Source organism: Miniopterus schreibersii, assembly GCF_964146895.1.
Source record: "Miniopterus schreibersii genome assembly, chromosome: 8".
Taxonomy (NCBI): domain Eukaryota; kingdom Metazoa; phylum Chordata; class Mammalia; order Chiroptera; family Miniopteridae; genus Miniopterus; species Miniopterus schreibersii.
In genome coordinates, this window is record NC_138109.1 from 66441734 (window position 1) to 66465818 (window position 24085).

The window sequence follows — 24085 nt, forward strand, 5'->3', positions numbered from 1 at the left end:
ACTGATAGCCAATACTGAAAAAACTTCTTATATCTTACAGGAAACATTACTTTTTCCCAATAACCAAAAAAATGCAACATTTAGGACAATGGGGGAGGAACACTTGACATGAAAGTTTCCTGGTGGCTCAGAAAAACAATTTGGAATAAGCTAGTTTGTGGGAGAAAGGTCCATCCGATGGTGGACTAAAGAGACCCAATGGGTTCTAAGTAACTTCTTGTAAGTTAAAATGAAGGAAGATGCATATCCATTCCTGACTCTATCCCTTCATACCGACTGGCAAGGCGATAGCCCAGGAGATGCACCAATGTAACCTTTAAAGTGAGAGAGAAGAAATGTCCACGGATATGAAATAAACTTATGGGGTATAAACTATCTGCAAACTATGAATCATTTGGAAAAAATATATGCAAAAACTTCTGGAGGTGAGGAAATACAAATCCAGTGATTGAAAAGAAGGCCTGACAGCTGTCTCTCTCTGCTAGTATCCCTACACTCACGACAGGGCCAATCCCATGCTCTAATAAAGAAAACCCTCCCAAACACTTAGGTGATGCAATTTTTTAGTCTAAATGTTTTTGCCAAATGGTTTCAATAAAGAGAATCATTTTGTTATCCCAAGTATTAGCAATGATTATGCTCCCCATCCCAGGTACTTTATGAAAGTCATAATTACTGTCTTGATGTCATTATTAGCCCTGTTTCTGTTCTTTTAGATTCTTACAGTTAAATGTCTTCGGTTGAATGTTTGTTCCCAACATCACTAACTACTGTAGGCCCTGCGTCTGGGCTGGACGCTTCATACACAATCGGAGAGCTGAGTGAGGATCTCGCACCAGGCAGAGTACCAGGAGAGCACTGCCTTCTATTCTTTCCTTCCTTGTGTGACTTCACACAAAGCTTGAATCTGTCTTCCAGGCTGAACAGAGAGCTACTGTGTTTCTCTGAGTCGTGGCTGGGATAAGAGGTATACCGCCGGGCCGTCTGCACAGCTCCAAGTCCTTCTGTTGTTTCTAACTGGGTTGTCCACACAACTCCAAGCCCTTCGGTTCCCTGAGGGGCATGTCTTTCTGTTTCTCTTGCAGTGAGGTGGCTCCTGGAACCCCAGAAGCACGGGGACGTGGCTCCATGGGTTCTTTTAGAGAAGCTGTTTTCTTTTCCTCTGATGTGGATGCCCTTGCTTTCTTTTTGAGGCTACCAGTTTTTCAGACTGGCCAAACCATTTCTGAACCATGCGCTGGGGTGAAGAGTTACAGAATGCATTTGTGAATGACAGTCTACGGTGTCATTTTTTGTATAGGCCAGGAAGCTGCTGGTCTGCCCAGAGGAGGTATCAGGTATTTCAGAAATAAGACTGGAACCACAAAAGCCAGAAGCCAGTTCTCCCTGCTTGCTTTGAGCCTGAGAAGTGCAATCTATTGGAGAGGAAGTTAAGACAGAGTCCATGCTTCTGCTCCCCTGACCAAGGTCCTTTACCACGTCACTATACGGAACATCAACATCATTTTCCAAGCTGTTGCAAGAGGAGTCAGTCACTTGTAAGCAAGAGATATCAGAGGCATTCTTTCTAGGACTGCATCCCACTGAAACCTCTCAGAAGGAGGAAGTGATTTCTTCTCCAAATATTCTACAGCAGTTTTCAATCAGAAATTGAATAAGCAGAATAACTTTTTTTATGAATTCATTTTCTAATTCTGGGCTGGAGGAAGCAGGAAGCCATGCACACGGCTAAGTTAAACGCCGTCATCTGATTGGATGAGGAGTGTTGCCTGATGTTGTGTAATACCCCAAAAAGGTACCTCAGGAGAACAGCATTGGCTCTCGGAAGCTGGTCTAACAACCTTTGAATTGTATTTATTTTCTCTTCATCATTTCCTTGATCCATTACACAGACCCAGCGATGACAGAGATCTGATGATAAAATGCTTCCGGGACTATTTTGTCGAAAATTTTTTAAAACGGATGCTATCACAAAAATAGATTCACAGTCCAGGTGTACTTCAACTCCGGAATTCAGTTTCTCTTTCATCTCTCTGCAAGATTTCACGTGGGCCGACTGTCTGAAGATGCTTTTGTGAGGGGCCCTTTTTGATTAAGAAAAAAAAGCATATCCGAGACAGGTTTGGGCAGATTGTCATTCTCAAAAATATTTGGCAGACACACTCCAAAGAGCTGTCCTGGCACAGGAGAGGTTGGTGACATGGACAAGTTACCCAGGCGAGTGCCAGAACTCCAAAAGAAGGCCCACTTTATGGTAGATCTCCTTTTAAATGTCTTCTGACCTGAGTCACTCAGCTGCTGGGCCGCAGCCAGGTGGCTGGCTGCAGGGTGAACTGGCACTGCATCTCCCGGGGCAGCTGCTCCATGAGGAAGGGCTCTCGGAGGCTGGAAGGGCTGGTGGAGTCCTCTGATCCCTGTGTCAGGAGTGCAATGTCTCCAAGATGGCTCATTTTAATCCTTAGGGACTTTCATGCCCAATAAGTGGATATGGTGCCTCTTCTTTGCCAGAACCGATCCATAACTGGTAATCTCTCTCAGAGCCAGTTATCCCCAGCATTGGGAGTGACATGTTGATAACTTCCTTTGCTGTATCTGAAATCCTTATTGTTATAGTTTTAGAACAGGCGCAATTCTCAATGCCCTTGGTGAAGATTTTGAGGGGAATGCTCTTCGGGTAGTCCTTCTGTTTCTTTAGATTGATAGATCTCTGAAGGAGAGAGAGCCATTTGTATTTCTCTTTTGTGGAACTAAAAGTGGCCCCAAAGTTCACTGGAGGCCAGCCCAGGACGAACGATCTCATGGCAACGATATTGCCCTGACCCACTTCATCCACACAGCTTGCTGTCCACATCACTTAATTTTATTTTATTTTTCATCTTAAAGTTGTTGTTATATTTGATTTTGGCCACAACAAACAGATCACTGGTCAGGAAGAGATGCTGGTCCCACCTCTGCGGGCCTCTTTTGAGTTCTACGGGGCCTTCAAGTAGCAGAGTCCTAGTGGGACACAGCAATGGTAGAAACCCACGCGTGTCCACTAGCAGAAGGCCTCTCCTGGGTGCTAGGCGGTTTTTGCAGGGCTTTATCAGGGGTGAGAGATGGGGGGACCCCACCTGCCCTGAGGACTTCCTGCAGACCCAGGGGCCCAGCGCCTGCAGGGCTGGGGAAAGGCGGGGTCCCGGCTGGGGAGCGCAGGCGGAGCGCAGCGCCGGGGAGGCCTGGCAGAAGACCAAGGGCACCGGGGGGACCTAGGAGGCGGCGGGGCAGCTGGCCTGGTCCTGAGGGCGCGTGAGGCGGGCAGCCAGGTCCGCGAGGCTCCGGCGGTCACCCCGCTTCCGATCGGTCCGCGCGCCCCGGGGACTGTGGGGAGGGGGCGCGGCGAGTGGGCCCCCTGCTGGGGCGGCGGCTCGGCGGGTGCTCCCGCGGCGTCGGGGGCCGGGCGCCCAGGTGCAGACACCTGTCGGGGGAGGACGGCCGGGTGCCCCTTAGAGCCCCCCGCTTTGCTGGCGGCGGCCCGGCCGCTCGGGGGCCGGGGTTCAGGGTGCGAGAGGACCGGGCCGCGCGCCTGAGCGCAGCGCCCTCCCGTGGAACCTGCGCGTCCCCTCCGCCAGGAGTCCCTTTTCTGTGTGCATTTCTTACTTTTTTGACAATGTTAGGTGATAGCATTGTTAACATTGGAATTCAACAATGTGCCAGGAAAAAAAGCATATTGGAAATGCAGCATCGTCTTTGGTAACTGTTTTCCTGCAGATTACCAGATCTCCCCCTTTCCCCCCAACAAATTCAACCTATTCAACCAGTAAGGTGATTTAGGGCACCGGGGCTGGTAAAATAATTGTTTTAACCTCAAGTGTAGCTTTTCAATATCTGTGGTGAAGCATTTTTGAAAGGCTGATGCTAAGTCCAAGGCTAGTTGACAGTCTGAGAATTGTGAGTGGACTTACTTTTCAATACAAAATGATTATAATGGGTTTGTAGTGTGTCCTTGTTAGAGTTTTTCTTCCCAGTTAAGTTTTTCCTCCAGAAGTTTATTTATAAATTTATTATACAAGTTATTTTTATTTATATTATACATTAAAAATACATAGTATATGTAATATTATATCATACAAAATTGATTTTCTGGGATGTTTACATTAACTAAGATCTATGAGGGAGGTTTTCTCAATGAAGAGACCTTGAATTATAAAACAGTTCTGGAATTTTCTATTCCAATTACAAATGGCTTTATGTGACATGTATCTCAGAGGAGCCATTTTTCAGGGAAGCTGGGGGCATGCTGGGCACATTCTCTAATTCAGCCAGAAGGACAGCTATCTTTCCTCAATCTGACAGATGAGCAAGGGGCAAATCAAAACAGAAACGAAGAACTTCAACACTCAGAATTCATCACAGCATTTAAACAATTAGAATTTTACTTTATTTCAGAATAAGTTTACAGTTGAAAAAAAGATATTTACTAAAGCCACAACATTATTCATATGAACAAAACTTTTATTGCAAAACCTCAATAGGTGAGCATTAGTAATTTTAATTCTATATGGATATAGAAGATATTTAAAAAAACCGGAAACAATGTATTCCAAAGGCTGTAATAGGCACAATATATATGCTTGTGTTGGGTCTGCAAGCATTATACTATATTCATTACATGTGATCCAAGAAGTTGCAGATTTTCAGCACTATGTACTAAAAAGATACAAAGGAGTATCGTATTATGTTGAAAAAGCATGTACTATCAATACTACAAAATAGGAGCAGCAAGCCAAACCAACAAACGATTCCTTGGGTTTCGGAAGAAGTAATACATTTATGGCTTTTTCATGTTCATTTCTGAGACTGGTTAGTAAGTCTGGCAAGTGGAAAAGAAGAGAGTGGTCTATAATAAAACATTAAAGACATCACTTCCAAGGCATCTGATATTTAACAGGTGCAAAATTGGAAAACAAGAACTGAGCTTGATTTTAGAGCAAAATTGTGAGGTATTATATCAGTTTCCTCCCATCAATTTTTTGGAATAAAAATCTTATGCAGAAAGGTAAAAGTTTTCCAAGTGACAAGGTGGAAATATTTAAGATAAACCATTAAAATTTACTTTTGGTTTCTAGTAACTGTAAAGAATACAGGTCTTTCAAGGACCAAGTGACTGGATATGGCCCTTTGTATGGGATTTTCTTTTGTTCTGTAAAAACATGAGTTGAAATATGTATTCATGCTGACGGCGTATCCATGCTGAGAAGGGAGAAAATGTAAAAATGAGAAAAAAAGGCAGATTTTCCAGAGCGTCCTACTACTACATTATATTGAGAGTGTCTAAAAGGTAAAAATGTACATCTTAGATTCTCAAAGGTTTTATTTTCCCACTAGCAATTAAACATAAGGGCGAAAGTGAATCATGCAATATTTTTACCTATCAGCTACTGTGCTAATGATATGAGGGGAACAGAATTCTTTTTTCCCCCTTTAAATGCATAATGCTCACGAGTTATCATGTGGAACTCAAATCACACACAAATGCAAATCATAAAGAAACATTAAATATTTCAAAATGCCCTGAAGGCATGCCAGAAATGACCCTGTTTCTACAGCACGGAGTCGTTGGAGGCCACGGCTAAAGCAGTAGGAGCTACTGCAACTTCTAGGTCTTTAGTGCTGCTTTTTAAAAATTATTATTTTAGGGAGATTCAAATCAGGGGGTCTGGTCTCTCTGGAAGTTAGGCCATAATTTCTGCAGGCTCAGTGACCAACTTGGATCCATCCCATGCTGTCTTGAACTGCTCAGGAACAGGAAATTCTCTCTGGGAAAAGATGAGGGGAACAAAGTTATTTAAGCCAAGGCTTCCTTTTGCAAACAGATGGAAGGCTGATTAGTGTATACGATGGATGAATACATTTTATAGAACTTAAATCTGTGTCATGGAGGAGACTTCTATGTCACGTGGAGACTTGCATAGTCATGGGTCAGCTCTGTGACTGTCTGCCAGCCTCCTCATTAAAGCTAGGATTTATTAAGAACCAGACATTATTAAAGCACTGGATATATGTGAACTCAGTTAATCTCCTACATCTCTGTGAGCTAGATACTATTCAGATGCCATCCGCAGCAAGCAGAGGCCTGAGAGGTTAAGCCACTGACCTAGATGATGTCATTAGCAAGCAGAGCAGCCAGAGTTCAAACCTAGACAGCCTCTCTTATCTATGACTCTCCACCAAACACAAACACGCACAGGAATCAGCTGGGAATCATGTTAAAATGCAGATTCAGATTCAGTAAATCTGCAGAAGGGAATGACAATCTGCATTTCCAACAAGTTCCCAGGGGATGCCAAGGCTGCTGGGCCCCAGTTACCACCGAGGTTTACCTGGTGTTATCCGTCTACTCTTGATGAAATATAAAAATGTGCTTCAGGTTATATATACACATGTCTCGCCCTTCATCCTGCCACCCTGCTCTTCCCGTTGGGAAATATATGCACAGTACCACCACACACACCACACATACACCACCCCCCCCCCTCGTGCAGCAGGACAGCCAAAATAAAAGCAGTTTGACATCTCTCCTTTCCCTGGAGAGGTCCTCTGGTCATTTCCGAATAGGACCAAAAAGGAGGGCGAGGCGGAGCCTCCCGCGGCCCTGGCTTCTGTGGCTTCCCTGGACTTCTCTACACACAGCACTGTTGAAACCACAGCTGTCTGGTAAGCGGGTGCCTGTGCTCACCATTGGTGAGATGGGATGTTTCCTGGGATACACACATGAGTACATATCTCCCTAGATGTAGGATCCAACTATTTCTTCTGGAAGAAGCCATTTATCTATTTATTTTAAAGGGAAGGTCCTTTCGATAATGAGTGATGAATTCTCCGTGAGTGAAATCTGCAATGCAGTCTTATGATGAAGCAAAGAAGCCACACTCTTAATGACCGTGTGTGTGTGTGTGTGTGTGTGTGTGTGTGTGTGTGCGCGTGTACGTGTGTGTGGCCACTATTCCTTCTGGGGCTCTTCTTAATGAGTAAACAAGGCCAGCTAGAGAATACTTTGGAGTCATTGTAACTGCACTATAGCTGTTCCAAATTTTTTTGGCTGTAAAGTGGCATTGATATGATGACAGATCTTCCCTGGGGGACTGGTTTCTTTTGGGATGAATCATCCCTCCCATCCATTCCCAGATTACAATGCCCATGGAAGGACTCCTGTATTGCTCTCTATTACCCCAACTGGAAAATGCATGAGGAGTGCCTAGGACAGAGGGTGCCAGATAATTTACATAGAGAGGGAAGACTACATTAGATCAGTGGATCTCACTCTTGGCTCCATACTGGAATCATCTGGGAAGCTTTAACAAATGCAGATGTCTGGGTCCCATGCCCAGGGGGGCTGTAGCTTCATTAGTCTGGGGTGCTCATCCAAACCCCAATGCTCTTCTTAGAGGATCCAGTCCCCATGCAGCTGAGCCATCTGCTTAAATAGCTGTGAAGGCCAGGCCTCACCCTAGTTTTTGGCTTGCTTCTCTGGAGCTGTTCTGCAGTGGCTTTAGCACTTCAGTAGTTTGTTTTAGATGGGGAACATGGGAGAAGACTCCTCTAGTTCAGGGTTAGGCTGGCCATATACCTAGCAGGCAAACAGGGCCCAGTGCTGGCAAAGTCTTGTTTTTAGGCTTAAATGATGAATTGTAGGCTGCAACATATAGGGTGTGTCTGGGTAGTGCTGGAGAACTTACTGAGAGATGGGGAAAGGAGAGATTAGCAGGTATTTAGACCTGTCCCAAATGCCCACACTAAGAAAATGTCCCTGGGTTCAAATAGCCCATAACGTTCATTTCTACTTTTGCTTTACAGATTAATACATAAAGAATACTACCATGTTTTATTGGTCCCATAACTGTGTTGAGGCGATATTGCCCATAATCACTCTTCTTGCCTCGGTAGCCTGGCTGGTAATGGCCCATGGGCTTAGATGTGGGCTGGGGTTTGAATGTTGCAGAAGAGCAGGATCCATATTAACTATGGGCCAAATGTCTCCATGGATGTTTTGGACAGGACCAAATGTCTTGCAAGGAAAGAACATGAGAGCAGCCATGCTTTCTGCCTACAGAGGTTAACCTGAGTGCTGACAGCTCTGTAGACGGTTGGTGATTGACCCACAGGCTGTTGGGGGCCCCTGCTTCCAAAGGTGTAACCACTAAGCCATGTTTTCTCCCATTCCCCCTGGTCCACTGCCCCTCGCACAGTTAAATCAGAGGGATGATCTCAGAAGCAATCACTAGGAGGAAGCAGGAACTTGCTCCCAGGCCCACCACACTGCGGGAGGCAGAGGCTGTATTTATTTACTTACATCCCCCTCAGTGTGACAGGATATCCGCACACTTCTGTCAGAAGCTGCTTTGTTGGGGAGAGGAGGCAAACGAAATAAATGGTGGCAAAATCACTTGGGCTAGTGTTTCTTCGAAGGGTCACTGGATGGACTGTCGGCCTATTAAAATACAGATTCCCAGGCCCCACTCCATGTCTCCTGAACCCCACCTCTAGGTGCAGACTTTGGGGAGCAGGCATTCCCATCAAGCTTCCCAGCAGATTCTTATGCTGACCTTGAGAGCCTCCGACATAAGAATAACTACCTGCATTTGTCTAGTTATCACCATCGCCCCCCCCCCCCCCCGCTTTTCCTCCAAAGCATTTCTCCCTCTTTTCTGTTGGCCTCCACCATAGCCAAGGACAATATCTAATCCTCAGTATTATGAACTCAGATGTACGTGGTGCTATTTAATAAAAGCTAGCCCATTACGGTAATTATTAGTGAACTGTCTTGGGAGTCACAAATTCAGGAATGAGCACAGTCAAGGAAACTAAGAGGGGAGAAGACAGGGAAGGCAACTTTCTGAACGCCTCCCCAGCCCGGGAAGGAGGCCGCGCCACGCTCAGGCTGGCAGCGAACTACTCAACCTCAAAGAAAGTTAGCGGCGGGGCTCAAGAGAAGTTCTTTACAGGCTTTCGAAAGGTACTTACATAATCGCCATCCTGAGGGATGAGTATATTCATTTCAGACGACTTGGCACTCACTATCTCACAGTCTAATGCATCTTCACTGAGGTATATGTGGCACCCTTCCGTCTTATTAATGGAAATTGTTGGCACTTTCCCCATTACCTGAAATAGAAAAAAATAATCTGGGACCAAAGCAAAGAAATAGAAATTACAATATTCCCAAATAAATACAACTCATGGGCCTAACCAAGTGTTAGGAGTAGCTGGGTCAGAGCTGGAGGCTGGTTAACGGCGCGGTCTCCAGGCTGAATTGGTGGGTGTCATTTGGGGACAGAATGAAAGGACCACACAAGGGGATTGTCAAACCTCAGGGTCTCTTTCCTGAGACAAAATAAAGGGATAATTTGAAAACAGCAGCTAAATGTTGAGAAAAGGTCTCACAACCCCGTTAGTGGATTTGAAGCATATATTTGATTTCATGATAAAAGAAACAAGATGCATTGCCTTTATGTGCTTAAAATTTTAGTTTTGACAAATCTCTGTAAGAGTTGGATTAAAACAAGAGCTAATATTGTCATTTAAGAGCAAAGAAATTATTCTGTAATTGAGATTTCTCCTGAACCTAAATAAGAATAAATAAGAAACACTGCAATTCTTTTCACGTAAGTCCTTTGCTAGATAAAAATCTCACTGGCTGAATCTGAAGCTTAAATGAGATAATGAGTGTCTAGGTATTTTGAAATGTATTAATTTCAGGAGTGAAAACTGGAGACTTAGTTCAAGCCACTCATTGTATAGGCCAAAGGGACCATACACAAGAGGAGGCGATTCTTTGTATTGTTTACAAAAATCTAAGTGCTATAAAAATTTCGACCAGTCTTAAATTTCTCTTTTAACAGTCAGTTTTCAGACGTCCCCCCAAATCTCTATAGAGGTAGACTGTTCCCCCAACGACCATATTACAACTCTATAATTTTCCTTCTTGTAATGGTAATCGAAGCGATAAAAAAAAAAGACATCTCCTCTTTCACCCTGAAGAAAAGGCTGGATTGCAAACCAAAGGAGCAACTTCTGTTGATAGTGCAGGTGATGTAAAGAATTCCTTAGGGGGAGTCTAGCCAGGTCACCACACTTCTCTGTTTTCTCCTCTCTCCATAGAAACTGGATACCAAGTGGGAATTGAGTCCCGTCCAAAAAAAAAAAAAAAAGCAGAGGTAGTTCAAGGTCATGTAAACACAAGGGGTTTCCATAAATAAAACAGGATAATAGTACATATATCTATATTTCAAGAATGTGTCAGCAGTAATGCTTTGGCGATCTAGATTAGTCTATTTTATAATCAAGAGCTTTTACATACGGACCAGAACTATACGAGTATGAGGCAAGTAAAGGAAAGGAGCACACTGTCAGTGAGTCTTAGGTGATTTGTTTATGAGACGGAGTGGGGCAATGGGAGGCAAGCAAATTATGCTAATACTGTATACTTATATATTGCTATATCATGTTAAAAATGCTGAAAAAGCATTAGCAGAATTTAAGAAATCACCCTGATACGGTAAGAGTTGTCTTCCACAGCATTTTCACTGACACTGCATTACAGTAGACCATATCCATGCCCTTTCCCCCTCGTAGTCTGTGAACACTTGGAGAACAGAGATTGTCTCTTATCAGAACTGGGCCAAAGAGTAGCTCCTCTGCTGAGTGGCAGGTGACATGTGACCTTGCCCAGGCCAATGCTCTAGCATTTAATACATGCTTCTGGATTAGTTTTGTTTTTTAAAAATTTATTTCTCCATAAAAATTTTCAAAATTTCCATGGAATCCCCTAGTCTCTTCTCTCATAATTTGTACCCTTTTCTGGGATAGTTTGCCAAAAACAGAATGGCTGGATCAAATCATATTAACTTTGGTCCATGCTCTTTTTTCCCTTTCAATCTTTTTAACAGCAGTATTGAGGTAAAGTCTGCAAACATAAAATTCACCTAGTTTAAGTGCACAATTTAATCATATTTAGTAAACTTACAGAGTAGTGCAACCATCACTTCCATTCATTTTTAAGCTATTTCTGTCATCCCGCAAATAACCCTAATGCCCATTTACAGTCAATCCCGGTCCTCACCCCCAGGCAACCACTAATCTGCTTTTTGTCTCTATTGTGTCCAGGCCCTTTTAAAACAATGTCTTTAAGTATCAAATAGATAATGGCATTCACTTGGTCTGAACACCCAAAAGTTCAAAGTATTCAGTAAAATGTCTCTTGTCTCTGAACTACAGATAACATGGTTATCCTTCCACATTATTTTTAGAAATCCTGACTACATCCTTAAAAAATTATGACATATTTCAAACATAGAAACATAGAATCTTATAAAATTTACATAAATACAGATATGCCTGTCGAACAGCTTTGTCAGAGCTGGACATTTGGCTTCTTTGCCTCTTTTTTAGGACTATAATCTTACAATCTTTTTTTAAAAAAACACCTCTTTATTGATTTCAGAGAGGAAAGGGGAGGGAGAAGGAGAGAGAGAGACATCAGTGATGAGAGAGTCATTGATCGGCTGCCTCCTGCATGCCCCCAACTGGGGATTGAGCCCGCAACCCGGGCATGTGCCCTGACCGGGAATCGAACCCCGATCTCCTGGATCCTAGGTCAACGCTCAACCGCTGAGCCATGCTCGGCCGGGCTCTTACAATATCTTTGAAGGCCCCTCTGTACCATCCACCATCGCATTCACCATCCTTCTTTCCTCCCCAGATGTAATTACTCTTCTGAATTCTGTGTTTATCCTTCGTACCAGGGCCTGTCCCTTGGATAAAGTGACCTTGAGCCCTCATAGGCATATTTAACGTGCGTATTGTTTTCCATGTTTTCAGTCTATATAAAGGGACACACTGTACAGTGCCTGCCATTCTGTAACTTCCATGTATTGCTCAATGTTGCTTTTGATTTATGTTTTTATATATGTAGCTGTAGTTCATACATTTAACTGTACAGTAATCTATTAGTGGGATTTATTTATTCACTTAGAGTTGGTGGACATTTAAATTATTTTTGTTTTTATTGTTATGATGAATGATGCTGCAATAAACATTTTTACATACCTCATGGACACATGTACTAGAGCTTCTGTAGTGTGTAGACCTGAGAGTGACATTGCTCGGTCACAGGCTATGAATGTCTTTAACTTTATTAGATGGTGCAGTTTACTCTGCACAGTGAGTGTAATAGATTTACTCTCCTAACACTGAAGCATCAGGGGGCCCATTGTTCTACTCCTTTAACAACCCTTTAAGACTTTTAACTTTTTACTTATTTTATTTTTATATTTTTATTGATTTCAGAGAGAGAGGAAAAGAGAGGAGAGAGAGATAGAAACATCAATGATGAGTCATTGATCCGCTGCCTCCTGCACGTCCCCTGCTGGGGATCGAGCCCTCAACCGGGGTGTGTGCCCTGCTGGGGAATCAAACCTCGATCTCCTAGATCATAGATTGACGCTCAACCGCTGAGCCACACCAGCCAGGCCCATGAGACTTTTTAATATACAGTAGTCTTTAAGCTGCACAGTTATGATATACAGGAGTTTCAGCTAATATGCCCCTTGTGAAGTAAGGACAGCCTGAATACAAAACTTTTGAGTATGAAAGATATATGTAATTATATTATTAATTTGTATTCCTATTTCTGTTAGGCGAATCATGAATATTTTCACATATTTATTTAAATAATTCAGTTTTTTCTTCTTCTCTGGATTGCCTTAATATTCTTTGCCCATTTTTCTATTGGGCTATAGTCTTTTTCTTAATGATTTGTGTTGTTTTTTTTACAAATTCTGGTTACAAATCCTTTTTGATTATCCACATTACAAGCATCATTTTTCCACCCATGGCTTGTCTTTCAGCTTTATGTCTGATGTCTTCTATTGAATATAAATCTCGACTTTCATGTGGTTAGACTCATCTGTCCTTTTCTTTACAGTTTGTGTTTATTGACCCCAAAAGCAACAAACAAACAAATAAAACAAAGAAACAAACTCATGGGTACAGATAACGGAATGGTACTCACCAGAGGGGAGGAAGAGTGGGGAGGGGAGGAAGGTAGAGGGGGTCAAATATATGGTGACAGGAGACTAGATTTTGGGTGGTGAGCACACAAGGGGGTATACAGATGTTATAAAGTTGTACATCTGAAATTTATATAATGTTATTAACCAACATTACCTCAACAAATTTAATTAACAAATGTTCTTAAAGTGGCAGTGAACCAGTAAAACAAAAGAGAACTATCTATTAAAGTAGAACACAATTTTAACATTATTAGGAAACATCAGGTAATAAGGGGTAATTAACAGTATTGAAAAGAATGTAATCAAAGAAAGAAGTTAGAGTTGGCCAAAGATCAGGAGTCCTCAGCTTTTGCATATTATAAAATCCCATTTGGCTAAATCAAAATTATTAAAGGGGTGTAGATTTTCTCCTATTCTGCAAATTCAATTTCAGTCCTACTTTCCAGGTTGTTTATTTGATCTCACTGACTCTTCAGAACCCCCCACCCCCACCTCCATCCTCAGAACCAAGTTTTCCTGGGCGGGGTGGGGTGGGGGATATGCTGGGAGAATCTCTTAGTCACCATTAGTGGATTCATTTAAATCTCTCACTCATCAAACGTTTTTTGGACACCTACTATGTGCAGGTACTGTGCAAATTTCTGGGGCTCTAAATGAGCTGTTCTTGAAATAGCGATGGGAAACCAGTATTTGCGGTGCAAATAGAAGGTGCTCTAAGAGATTGACAAAGATGAATTAACACTGCCGAAGAAATAAGAGGGGCCTTCAGAGGGGAGGTGATGACAGAGCTGTGTTTAGAGGGAAAGGGAACAGGAGTGTTCTAGGTGGGCACGAAGGGCCCTCTGCAGGCAGAGGGGATGGTCTGTGCAAAGCCACGGTGGGGGCTGAGCATGATTAAAAGGGACACTTACCTGCATGTGAATGTCCTTGGAGTTGATCACTTCCACAATGCCCACCACATTGTCAAACACCAGACCAAACTTCTTACAGTTGTCTAGGGAAAAAAACACCTCCACTAAATATGCACATCCTATTTATACAAGCAACTTATCATGGTAACTATAGAGCCACAGTTCTGCCTTACCAATTGTAATGGAATTTACTTTCCCTTTCATCTGCAGGGTAGACCTGTCGCACTTGAAAATGTAAGCCACCTGTTTCAGCTCAGTCTCTGAAATCACAAGGTCATTCCTGTCCTCTTGGTACTCCTAAAATTAAAACATGCAAACATTAGATATAAGGGTGTATAGACACATTGAATCCATAGCATACTGAAATTACTACGGAGTTCAGCATTCACTCACTATAGCTTTTCAATATGTTCTTTCTTTAAGAACCATTTTTTTACAGACTAAACCGCAGGTCTTATTTTGTCACTGTAGTGTTGGAATTGGATGGAACCACATTGCCTGGAAGCGGGGGTTGGTGTCAATTTGCAGTCAGGTGTCAGGCACCCAGGCTAGGGGGTGGGGGCCGGAGCAGGGATGGGAGAGCTTTATGTTGAGTCTGGATGCTGAGTCTGGACTTAAAGACACTGCAGCAAAATCTGTGTCAAGTACAAATTGGGCAAACAGGCTAGTAAGGGTCCCTGTGGTGGGCTAAATCCCAGTGTATTTTCAGACCATGACAACCTTTCCAGGGACTTTGGTCCTCAATCTTTGGCAAAGCCCCTGGGATTGACAGGGGGCCACTAGCTTCATTCAAAGTGTCACACAGTGGTGGAGGTGGTGGGTAAAGCCATAGGTAGGTTATGTCAGCCCCTCTGTCAAAGGGATAGAATGAGAAATCCTACAGCCGATCAGAATGCAGCCCAGATTAAAAGTTTATGGGGAGAGAGGCCAGGCTCACAGAGACAGAAAGCAGAATGGTGGTTGCCAGGGGCTGAGGGGAAGGGATGGTAAATTTGGTGTTATGTTATTTTACCACAATTTTAAAAGTTGAAGGAAAGAATAAATGGGAAATAATGAAAAATAAAAAAAATGTTTATGGAAGCATCCAAATTGGCCCTGGTTTCTATTTTAGCCATTTCACGTGGAAATCCTCAAGACCTTGGCCCACAGTTTTGTAATAAAGGCCCCAGAGCGTCACTCACTACTCTCCATTTCTTTCCTTCCAGCTCAAACACGGGAGCATGCTTCTGGAGAGGACTCGACTGGGGAGCCTTGGGGCCTGGGGAGTGGCTTTTGGTAGGAGACGGAGTTTGTCCCCCTTGAGTTCGCAGGCTGGGGTTCTTGTATATCTTCTGCGCATCTGTGACGTGCCGGAGCCCTGGGAAGGCAACAGAGACACAGTCCTTCTAAGTTTACGCAAAGGGAAGTGTCCCTAACTTCTTACACTGACGTGATGTAAACAGCGCAGGAATTTTCGTTAATGCTATTTGCACAGCAGCCTAGTGTTCTCTCAAGGTTAACATGCAGAATTTGAGGCGTGTGTAAGTCAGAGTTAATGGAAGCACTGTGAGCATTTTTCAGGTTCAGGAACCTCTCCTTTAAGGAGATAAGATGATAGATAAACATTCTGCAAAAAGAAAACTATCGTGCCAAAGATCACTTGATTTACTTTGCCTATGGCCAAATCATTCCCCAAACACAGCCAAAAGGTTAGAGCATTGGAATAAGAACATGTCAGAGCACGGAATCCATTTTCTGGTTACAGATCCATTCCCTTACTTTCCAGATGAGGAGAAGGTGTGGCTAGTTGAACCCCAAGAAAAATTTAGAATTTTGGGTTCTTAACTCCCAGCCCAGTTCACAGGCACACTTATACCATAATTCCTATGCATAATTACCCGTGCAAAGCAAAACTACATTTGCATAACATGTTTGGCAACATGACTTTATTAAATATTGTAGGATTTAAAAAAAAATTAAGTGTTCACTGTGAGGTCAAAAGTTGTTCAATGATATAATTCCTCGACAAGCCTGTACACTGATCGAGGACGCAGGTGGTATCGTTTGTCATTTTTATTTCACTTGATCTTGACGCCTTGGTTGTAGATGGTGCTGTAACATCAGGGTCTGACATGTCAAGGCAGCGTGCAGTGGTCGATTTAGAACCCAGAGCCTCCGAGTTCTTTCTGGTCCGAGCAACAGCTCACTGAGTCCGTCTACCCTGAGATGAAGACCACTCCAGGCCCCTGCCTTCCCGGCAGCAGCTCCCTGTGTGCTGGGGACGGAATGGTGGTGCATCCATCACTGTGGGCTCCGGGGGACCTGTGTGCCTGGAGCCTGAGGGAAACCGCTCCAGGGTCTGGTTTTCTCACCTTTCGTAATCGCCTCCCCTTGGTTAAGTTGTGCAAATAAAGCTGAGCGTGAAGGAGAGGACTCCTCTTTTCTGCCTTCGTTCTCAAGAAGTGGAGGTGGCCCTGGAGGAGGCGGAGGAGGAGGCGGGGGAGGAAGGCCAGGCCCAGGTGAGAGGGCAGACAGGGTGGCTGCAGCTGCTACTGGACCCTGTGGGAGACAGGAGATGGAAAGCACTGCGGTGAGCGCTGGGATTTGGCTAAAGTCACTTATAACCAGTGTTGCCGATGAGGGGCTGGGGTGCAAGACTCACAAAGGGCACCCGGGAGGTACACCTGTACATCCTGGGTCTGTGTGGGACAACCTGGGCCCGAGAGAGGACTCTCCTTGAGAACACGGAGAACGGCTCAGCTGTCCAGGCCTGTCAGTAGAAACGCCACAGCCAGGATTTGCGCGGCTAACTCAGAGGCAAACAAAGCCATCTTCACAAATTCATGTCCAAAGCTCAGGGTATGAATGAAACCAAGCCTTGGCCAATGGAAACCGTAAGAAAAAAGTCACCCAACTGATAAGAGGATTCACTTTTTTGGGACAACAGGAATTGCAACCACCGAAGAGAGAGTGTTGAAAATTATTCAGTGATTCTTAGATGTTTTTGAACCTTTTGGAGCAACTAAAGGAAGAGATACTGAAATTCTTTCTCTTAAAACTCATTTTTCAAGTATGCCTGCCTCAGACTGACCCTCACGCAAGGATCATGTGTGACCTGGAGGCTGTCACTCCGGAAGGTGGTCAGGGGACCAGGACTCACCTGAGGATTTGGCTCCTCTAATGCTGGTGCTTAGTGAATCAACTAAAAACTGGATTTCTCAGAGCAACATCTACGCTTATTCTTACTTTCTTTGCTATGTGAAGTGCAACCTTTGTTTTCAATATGAAGTTCTAAGAAACTGAAATGGCAGTAAAAGGTGATAGACAATAGAGGGATTTGTTTTAACATTCTGAGAGGACTGCAGCTGGAAACTGGTAGGGGAGAAACACACATATACAATAAAGCTGTCTTACATACTATTTTACTTTTAAATCCTGATGTAGAACACTTTATTCCTATGTAAGAATTTTTTTTCGATGATCGCACATTTCTTGAGACTGACCAATTTTTTTTCAATGAAAAAAATAGGAAACTTAAAAGAGAGTGATGGAAACGTGGCCTAGGTTCCATTATTTTTAATACCAAATGCACCATGTGAAACATTACATAGCGCTAAATATTAACAACGACAGCATGTCTTTATTTTCCTGAACAACTCACTGTTACAAGGTGTCAATATCAGGTTTTTAATCTGTGGTAGTTTTTAGTTGGGAAAAAAAAGCCATACAATTTTCAAAGTACTTATATAACCCTTATTAAATGTAGAATTACCCTGAAATAAAAGATTCTTCTCTTAGTACAAACTGTCAGTTAAAAAATGGCCTTGGGTATGTAAAATACAGCATAGGGAATATAGTCAATAATACTGTTATAACTATGTATGGTGCCAGGTGGGTACTACACATACCAGGGTGGTCTCTTTGTAAGGTATATAAATATCTAATCACTATGTTGTACACCTGAAACGAATATAATATTGTATGTCAACTATAACTGAAAACTAAATTAAAAAAAAGATTCTTCTTTACTCATAATGCATATCTTAAAAACTGAGCAGGCTGGAGATCTCACCTCCTGAAGTTATAATATGTGATCGTTTTTGTTTCTAAGGAAGGCCAGCCTGACTCCATCAGGATTTTTGGGCCAAGTAGAAAATGATAAACAGTTCTTGAGACTGACCATGTTTTAAAAAGTATCTTAAATGTTTCTATTATGTTAATGAGGTGAAATCTGAGAATTTACTCTGAATCATAAAAAAGCATAAAAGATTTGCACATCAAACAATATCCCAGCCCTCAGTTCCAGACACTGAGAGCCACAGAGTATTCCTTTTGCTCACAAGTACATAACTCAGCTCGTCAGTGAAGAGACAGGCCCTTCTCCCTCATCTGAAACGTGGCAGCTTTACAATCCTCCTGTTTTGTGGAAAGGGGAGACGATGCTGGCTTCTAAATCTCAGAATGATTTACATGGTTCCCTCGCTCTCAGAATTCAGAGCCTCTCTCCAAGAGCCATAAAAGGATACCGAAACCAATAAGCCACATATTCAACTTCTTGGAACTTTGATACATTCAGATGGCTGACCCAGGAACACTAAACAAAGGATTTACTGCAACAAATGTTGCATATAAAAGCCAAAAAATGAGAGAACTCAGGACCAGCTGAAACTCTGCCTCCGACCCAGCCTTTGTGTGCTCTGGCTCATGCAAGATCAGCCCCAGTGAGAGCACAAAACTAGGCTCTGGTTTCCACGGTGACTGTATAATTAGCATTCAGGGGCTTTGCTGTGTACAGTGCACTTGAAAGCAAGCTCATTACACATTCCCCTAACAGGAGCTCTGTGGGCTGCCCCTTGCAGAGCAACGTCACCTCTTTCCCCTCTCGTCCTGTAGGGTATTACAGCACGGATACCAGGGCCTTCTGCGTTCGCACATGTGTTGGCCACGGGTGGCAGCCACATCGCCTGGAATCACAGCCCAACGTTGTCTTCAGACATTCCAATAAAAACAGAGGGGAGATGGTCAGGGAAGGGAAGGGAGCCAAAAATTCTGGAAAGTCTAGTATGTGCCAGGCACTAATTGTTTCCATTCATTTAACGTATATCTAATGTTCACTATAGGACAGGCTTTATGCCAGGCTCGATGCCAAACTTGTTTGAACATTAGAATCATCTGGGGATCTCTCAGACATTCCAAAACCCGGGCCACGCTGCAGAAACACTCCCTGGGGAGGCGGGACACGGGCATCTTATTGTTTTGAAGCTCTCTAGGTGATTCCAATGTCCCAACGAGTTTGGGAAAACCACTCTAAGCTACATGCTGGGATTGACCGTAGTCATCACAACAGTATTACTAGGACTGAAGCAGGAAATCAGAAAGGCAGACCCGATATTAAACGACCAGTCAACTGAGCTCCCACAGCCATCCTGGGACCAGGCTTGATCCGATGGGGATAGAAGAAATCTTGGGTGTTGACCCTGGTACCTCAGCATCCAGTCACCCTGGAGGCTGGTTTGCTGTGACTCTGTGCTCTGGTTCTAGACAATGGCTTCTTGCCTTACTCATTTTTCCTGAGTGCCCACTGGTTGCAATAATGGGGTACATGCACCCAAGTCTTGGTTCCCTGCCTATTGCTCAAGCTGTTCTGGGATGGAGACCTCATAAGTCCCCCTGCTGGGGACAGCAGTGACTTAAGGGCATTGCCTCTTGGTGCGATTTCCTGTTGGAGAGAAACTCTCATGGCAGACATAAGGCACCAGGCTGTCTAGACTGAATGAGAAGTAGTGGATCGGATCTGGGCCTTCAGCCTCAGTTGCCTGTTGAGTGGTCCACTGCTTCTCCTTCTCAATGGGATGGAGGCCCTGTGGGAAGTGGAGCTAAGCGGAGCAAGGAGCGCTGGGGGAGGGCAGGCTAGGCCCGGCTCACACTCCGGTTAGGTCCGTGTAGGGGTATTAGGAGGGCTGCTACAGAAGGGCAAGTTGCCTGGGGTGCTGAGGCAAGGGCTGGGAAGAGCCTCTGAACCAACAGTACCTGCTCCAGGAACCTGAGAGAGTCTCAGGGATAACATCTAATGAGCCTGCAGACTGCATTGATTTCTTGGAATAGAGGCCATGGTATGGGTCAGATCTCCACATGCAGAATAAAATGAAGACCAAAAAAAAAAAAAGATGCCATTTACTTGCAAATTATCCAAATATTTCTGGTCCTTCTAAAAGAACGCTTTTCTTAATAAAAAAAAATCTTTTATGCTGTGTTTTACCCTGACAGTTACTTTAATTGTATTTCTATGGTGTAGAATTATACGTCTAAAAGCTCAGGACCTACAGGATTGTGATAGCCTGGGACTGGCACAAGTCACGTGGATTGGAAAGTAAAGGTGAGGAGCCTGAACGGAGACTCAGCTTTAGTTCAGCAGCAATGACTCCCTCCACCCACAAATGCTTTTAAAAATACTTCATTAGGTTGATGAAATGAGTCTTGAGTACCTTAGAGCCCCAGACTGAAAGAAAAAAAATGGGAAAAAACACATTTTATTCAAGCCATTTTAATAATGGCTTACGACCTAAAAAAAAAGAAAATCAGCACATTTATGACTCTAAATGACCATATTCAGGGGACAAAAGTTCACTTATGTTGCAAGAACACAGCACAAAACCTAAAAATGCTGCTTTTGAAAGCTCTATTAAGATTAATTTTGGGAGCAGATGTTTGATTATATATATATATATACTTTTGGAGGGGGGCACAAAGACTTTTTAAAACGTCTGCAAATCCCTTTCTCTAAATTAATTTCAACTGTCCTGGGAACAGCTGCTTCCTCTGATTTTAAATATACGAACTATGACTATCAGATAATGAAACCATTGTACACGGCATGTGGAAAGCTTGCTGTTTTTTGCTTTATACAAATGTACTATATATAAAATTATATAACTATATTATATGTAATATACTTATGTGCCAATGTGCATTGACTTTTTCATTAAATGTTCCTTGAAATAATTACTGATTATATTACTTTAGAATTTAGGTTTTATTCTGAAAGGGAAAGCACTTCTTAAATGAAATCTCCACATTGTTTTGCTGTTGGCAATTACATATGTAATTAACAATCCACTTCCATCCCCAGTGACAGACACCATTGCATCAGTTATCTAGTAAATTTGGGTACAGTCTAGCTTTGGATCTAAATAATCTACAAAAAGGACCCTAATTTTCCATTTTGTTGAGTTTGTACAAAAGACTAACAGAGTACTTTTATTTTATTTATTTAAAATTTATCTTTATTGTTGAAAGTATTACAGATGTCTCCCCCCCCCCCCCCATTAACCCCTTAACAGGGTTCTTTTGGACAGAGGTTTTATGTCTTTGTGACAAAACATTGCTGCTTAAAAAAAAAAAAAAAAAATCAGCTACAAAGAGAAGTTTCCATCTAAGATTTTCTGCTTAATAATTAAATTGGAAATTTTCAGCTTTCACATTTTAAATTCTAAGATTTTTCAAACCCAATAAATTAGGGGCAGCAGATGATTTTGGTCTAAATAGACTCTAACTCTTTAATAGATGGATTGAAAGTGAGTTAGAATAAGTTGGGCTCATTCGTCAGTTCATCTTAATTTATATATCGAAGGTGGCCCTTCAGAAAACATAGGTGGTGATTTCTGTTCAACAGAAAGTAGAAATGTTTGATGAAAGCAGACCAAGCCCTCAGAGCCAAGTCCAGAAGCCTGTATTGAACACATCCTGATTTGCTCAAGTGATCCCGCTATTTTGCACAAACTGTCTTGATAAGGAGCCTTAATTATTAGTTTGGCCTTGCTTTGCTCCTGCTATCAGAAAGAAATCTGGAATTTCCAGATCGTCTTTTCTTCTTGTCTGCCAGCATTGGCAGCTTGAAAATAAAATTTCTCATAAAATAAAAGGAAAGATAAAATTAATTTTCCATGGGAAACTATTCCAGAGTTAAAGATAGCAGAGTATTCTCATCACAAACACAAACTACAGAGAGCCAGCCGTCGTATGAAGACCAAGAGCGACTGACATGTGGCTTGAATTAGCTGGACAATTACTTTATTTGGATAGAAAGGCCTGGGTCCGAACTATCGTTCAATTAAAGTTTTCGATTTTCTTTCAGATTTTAGGTCATGAAGAAACTCCTGTATTTTTAAAATTATTCCTACTTGGTCGATGGCAGAGGTGGGGGTGAGGCCAAATAATAGCTGTTGTAAAGTTGATTTACATTTGGCTCTGTATTTTATATTATTTATTTAGAAGAAAAAAAATAAGAGCATCAACATCTGCTGAGCTTTATAGTTGAAGTACACTAACCAAGACAGTAACTTTTATCTTGATTTCAGTTCCAAAAATCACAGGAAAGGTTAATTGGTGCTTGGGTCTGGGGAAAGGTCTGTTATTAGCTCAGCTTGCCCCAAGGGTACAACCTGGACCAACAAACTGTGGTCTAGGCGTGGCTCTGCATCGGATTCTATGAAGGGGTCGTTTTACCTTTAGAAGGCAATCTGTACCTTTCCCCCATCCCTTCTCAAGAAAGCCTTTTTGCTTAATCTAATATTACATGCATTTCCTGAGCTTATACCAACTGGGGATAAGGCGCATGAGGTGGCAGGTGGCAGGTGCAGGGGAGGCACTGGTGACCCATACGCCCCTATAATAAAATGCACCGTTCATTTCCATTACCATCGTTCGATAGAAGAAAAAAATTAATTTCTGTGGTTCTTGAACAACGGACACAATCTGTATAGCTAATGGAATAACTATGAAAATCCCACTTTGAAGCAATGTGATTGCAAATCAACAAGTTCAATCTAGCAGTTGTGTTTGGCGGGCGTGTGCGTTCAAGGCCCCGCACGAGGCACTGGTGCGGATCCCAGCGGAACGAGGGGATTCTGCCTTCAGCGGGCTCCAGCCTCCGGGAGGGGGGGCGCTCTGTGCTCCCGGCCTCAGGTGCCTGCCTATTGGTCTCTATATCTTTGCTCGGGCTGTGCCTTTGTTTGGAAGGCTGTTCCCCAGTTTACTATCTGGAAAATTCTTAAATACCCTTCAAGACTCAGCTCAAAGTTCTCTTCTTTTGTAGGTTTTCTGGAGCTCTCCTAAGAGAAATGCCCTGTTTCCCTACTGCAAAGGCCCGCTAGGAACACCCTTATTTGTCTGGGAATTCGGGTTTGCCATCTCCTGAGCCTGGGCTCTGAAGAGCCACTCATTATTCATCTTAATGTCACCAGCAGGGTGGCCCAGTGCCTGAAACAGGCGAGGTGCCTCACAAATAGTTACTGAAGTGAATAGCAGCTGCTTTGTAAGGGAGAAAGTGCTAAGCATCATGCAAGAAATATAGATTTTATTTATTATTTTAATTTTTTAATTGATTTTTTTAGCGAGAGAGAAAGATCTGTTGTCCCACTTGTTTATGCACTCATTGGCTGATTCTTGTAGGTGTCCTGACTGGGGACTGAACCCGCAACCTTGGTGTATCGGGACGATGCTCTAACCAACTGAGCTACCTGGCCAGGGCAAGAAATACAGATTTTAAGAAGGGTTGTGGAGGGTCTGTGGAGGGAAAGGGTAACCCCCAGCTGGGGGAAGGACATGGTGACAGGCAGAGATCAGAGCGGCTTCTGGGAGAGCAGACCATTTGAAATGGACCTTGAAGGATGAATGGATCAGATTTGACACATGGAAGCAAGAGAAAGGGGATTCCAACAGCAGGGACGTGAGTGTTGTCATTACAACAAATATAAGCCACTGAACTGTTAGCAATCACAGGAGGAAACACAGATCCACGTCAGTATTGTCTTTCAATGCATTACCTTTGATGTGACAGACCTGCTAGTGAAACTATCACTACTCAAAACTTTCTTTTAGAAACGCCTTCGGACCTGTGTACCAAAATATACGCACCAAAAATTCTCTCCGGCCTTTGTACTCTGCTCCTTTAGATGAAAAAGAATATTATTTGGATAATTTCTCTCCAAAGAGGGTCTCAATGGCTTTTGGCCATTTGAAAAAGATAAAATTCACTTTAAAAAAATTATCTTTACTGTTGAAAATATTACAGATGTCCCCTTTTTTGGAGGGGATAAAATTCACTTTTAACGAAGGAAGATTTGCTACCACTTAGTATCCTAA

General features: G+C 42.9%; 1 protein-coding gene and 1 pseudogene across 3 annotated transcripts in view; both read right to left on the reverse strand.

Annotated features, from left to right (window-relative positions):
* Nucleotides 1-726: 726 nt before the first annotated feature.
* LOC308560967 (rho GTPase-activating protein 20 pseudogene) lies at nt 727-3666 on the reverse strand (annotated as a pseudogene). Its single transcript has 2 exons — nt 3640-3666; nt 727-3129 (listed from the first exon to the last, which is right to left on the reverse strand). The product of its transcript is annotated as a rho GTPase-activating protein 20 pseudogene (transcript).
* A 721-nt stretch (nt 3667-4387) lies between these two features.
* CAP2 (cyclase associated actin cytoskeleton regulatory protein 2) overlaps nt 4388-24085 on the reverse strand; it is a 120128-nt gene continuing 100430 nt past the window's right edge. For both annotated transcript variants that reach the window (XM_081146209.1, XM_081146210.1), the window contains exons 8-13: nt 16315-16501; nt 15145-15320; nt 14137-14260; nt 13964-14046; nt 9004-9144; nt 4388-5798 (exon numbers count right to left, since the gene is read on the reverse strand). In XM_081146209.1, coding sequence (XP_081002335.1) covers nt 5715-5798; nt 9004-9144; nt 13964-14046; nt 14137-14260; nt 15145-15320; nt 16315-16501 — 795 coding nt within the window. In that variant the 3' untranslated portion in view covers nt 4388-5714. The remainder of the gene's footprint in view (nt 5799-9003; nt 9145-13963; nt 14047-14136; nt 14261-15144; nt 15321-16314; nt 16502-24085) is intronic.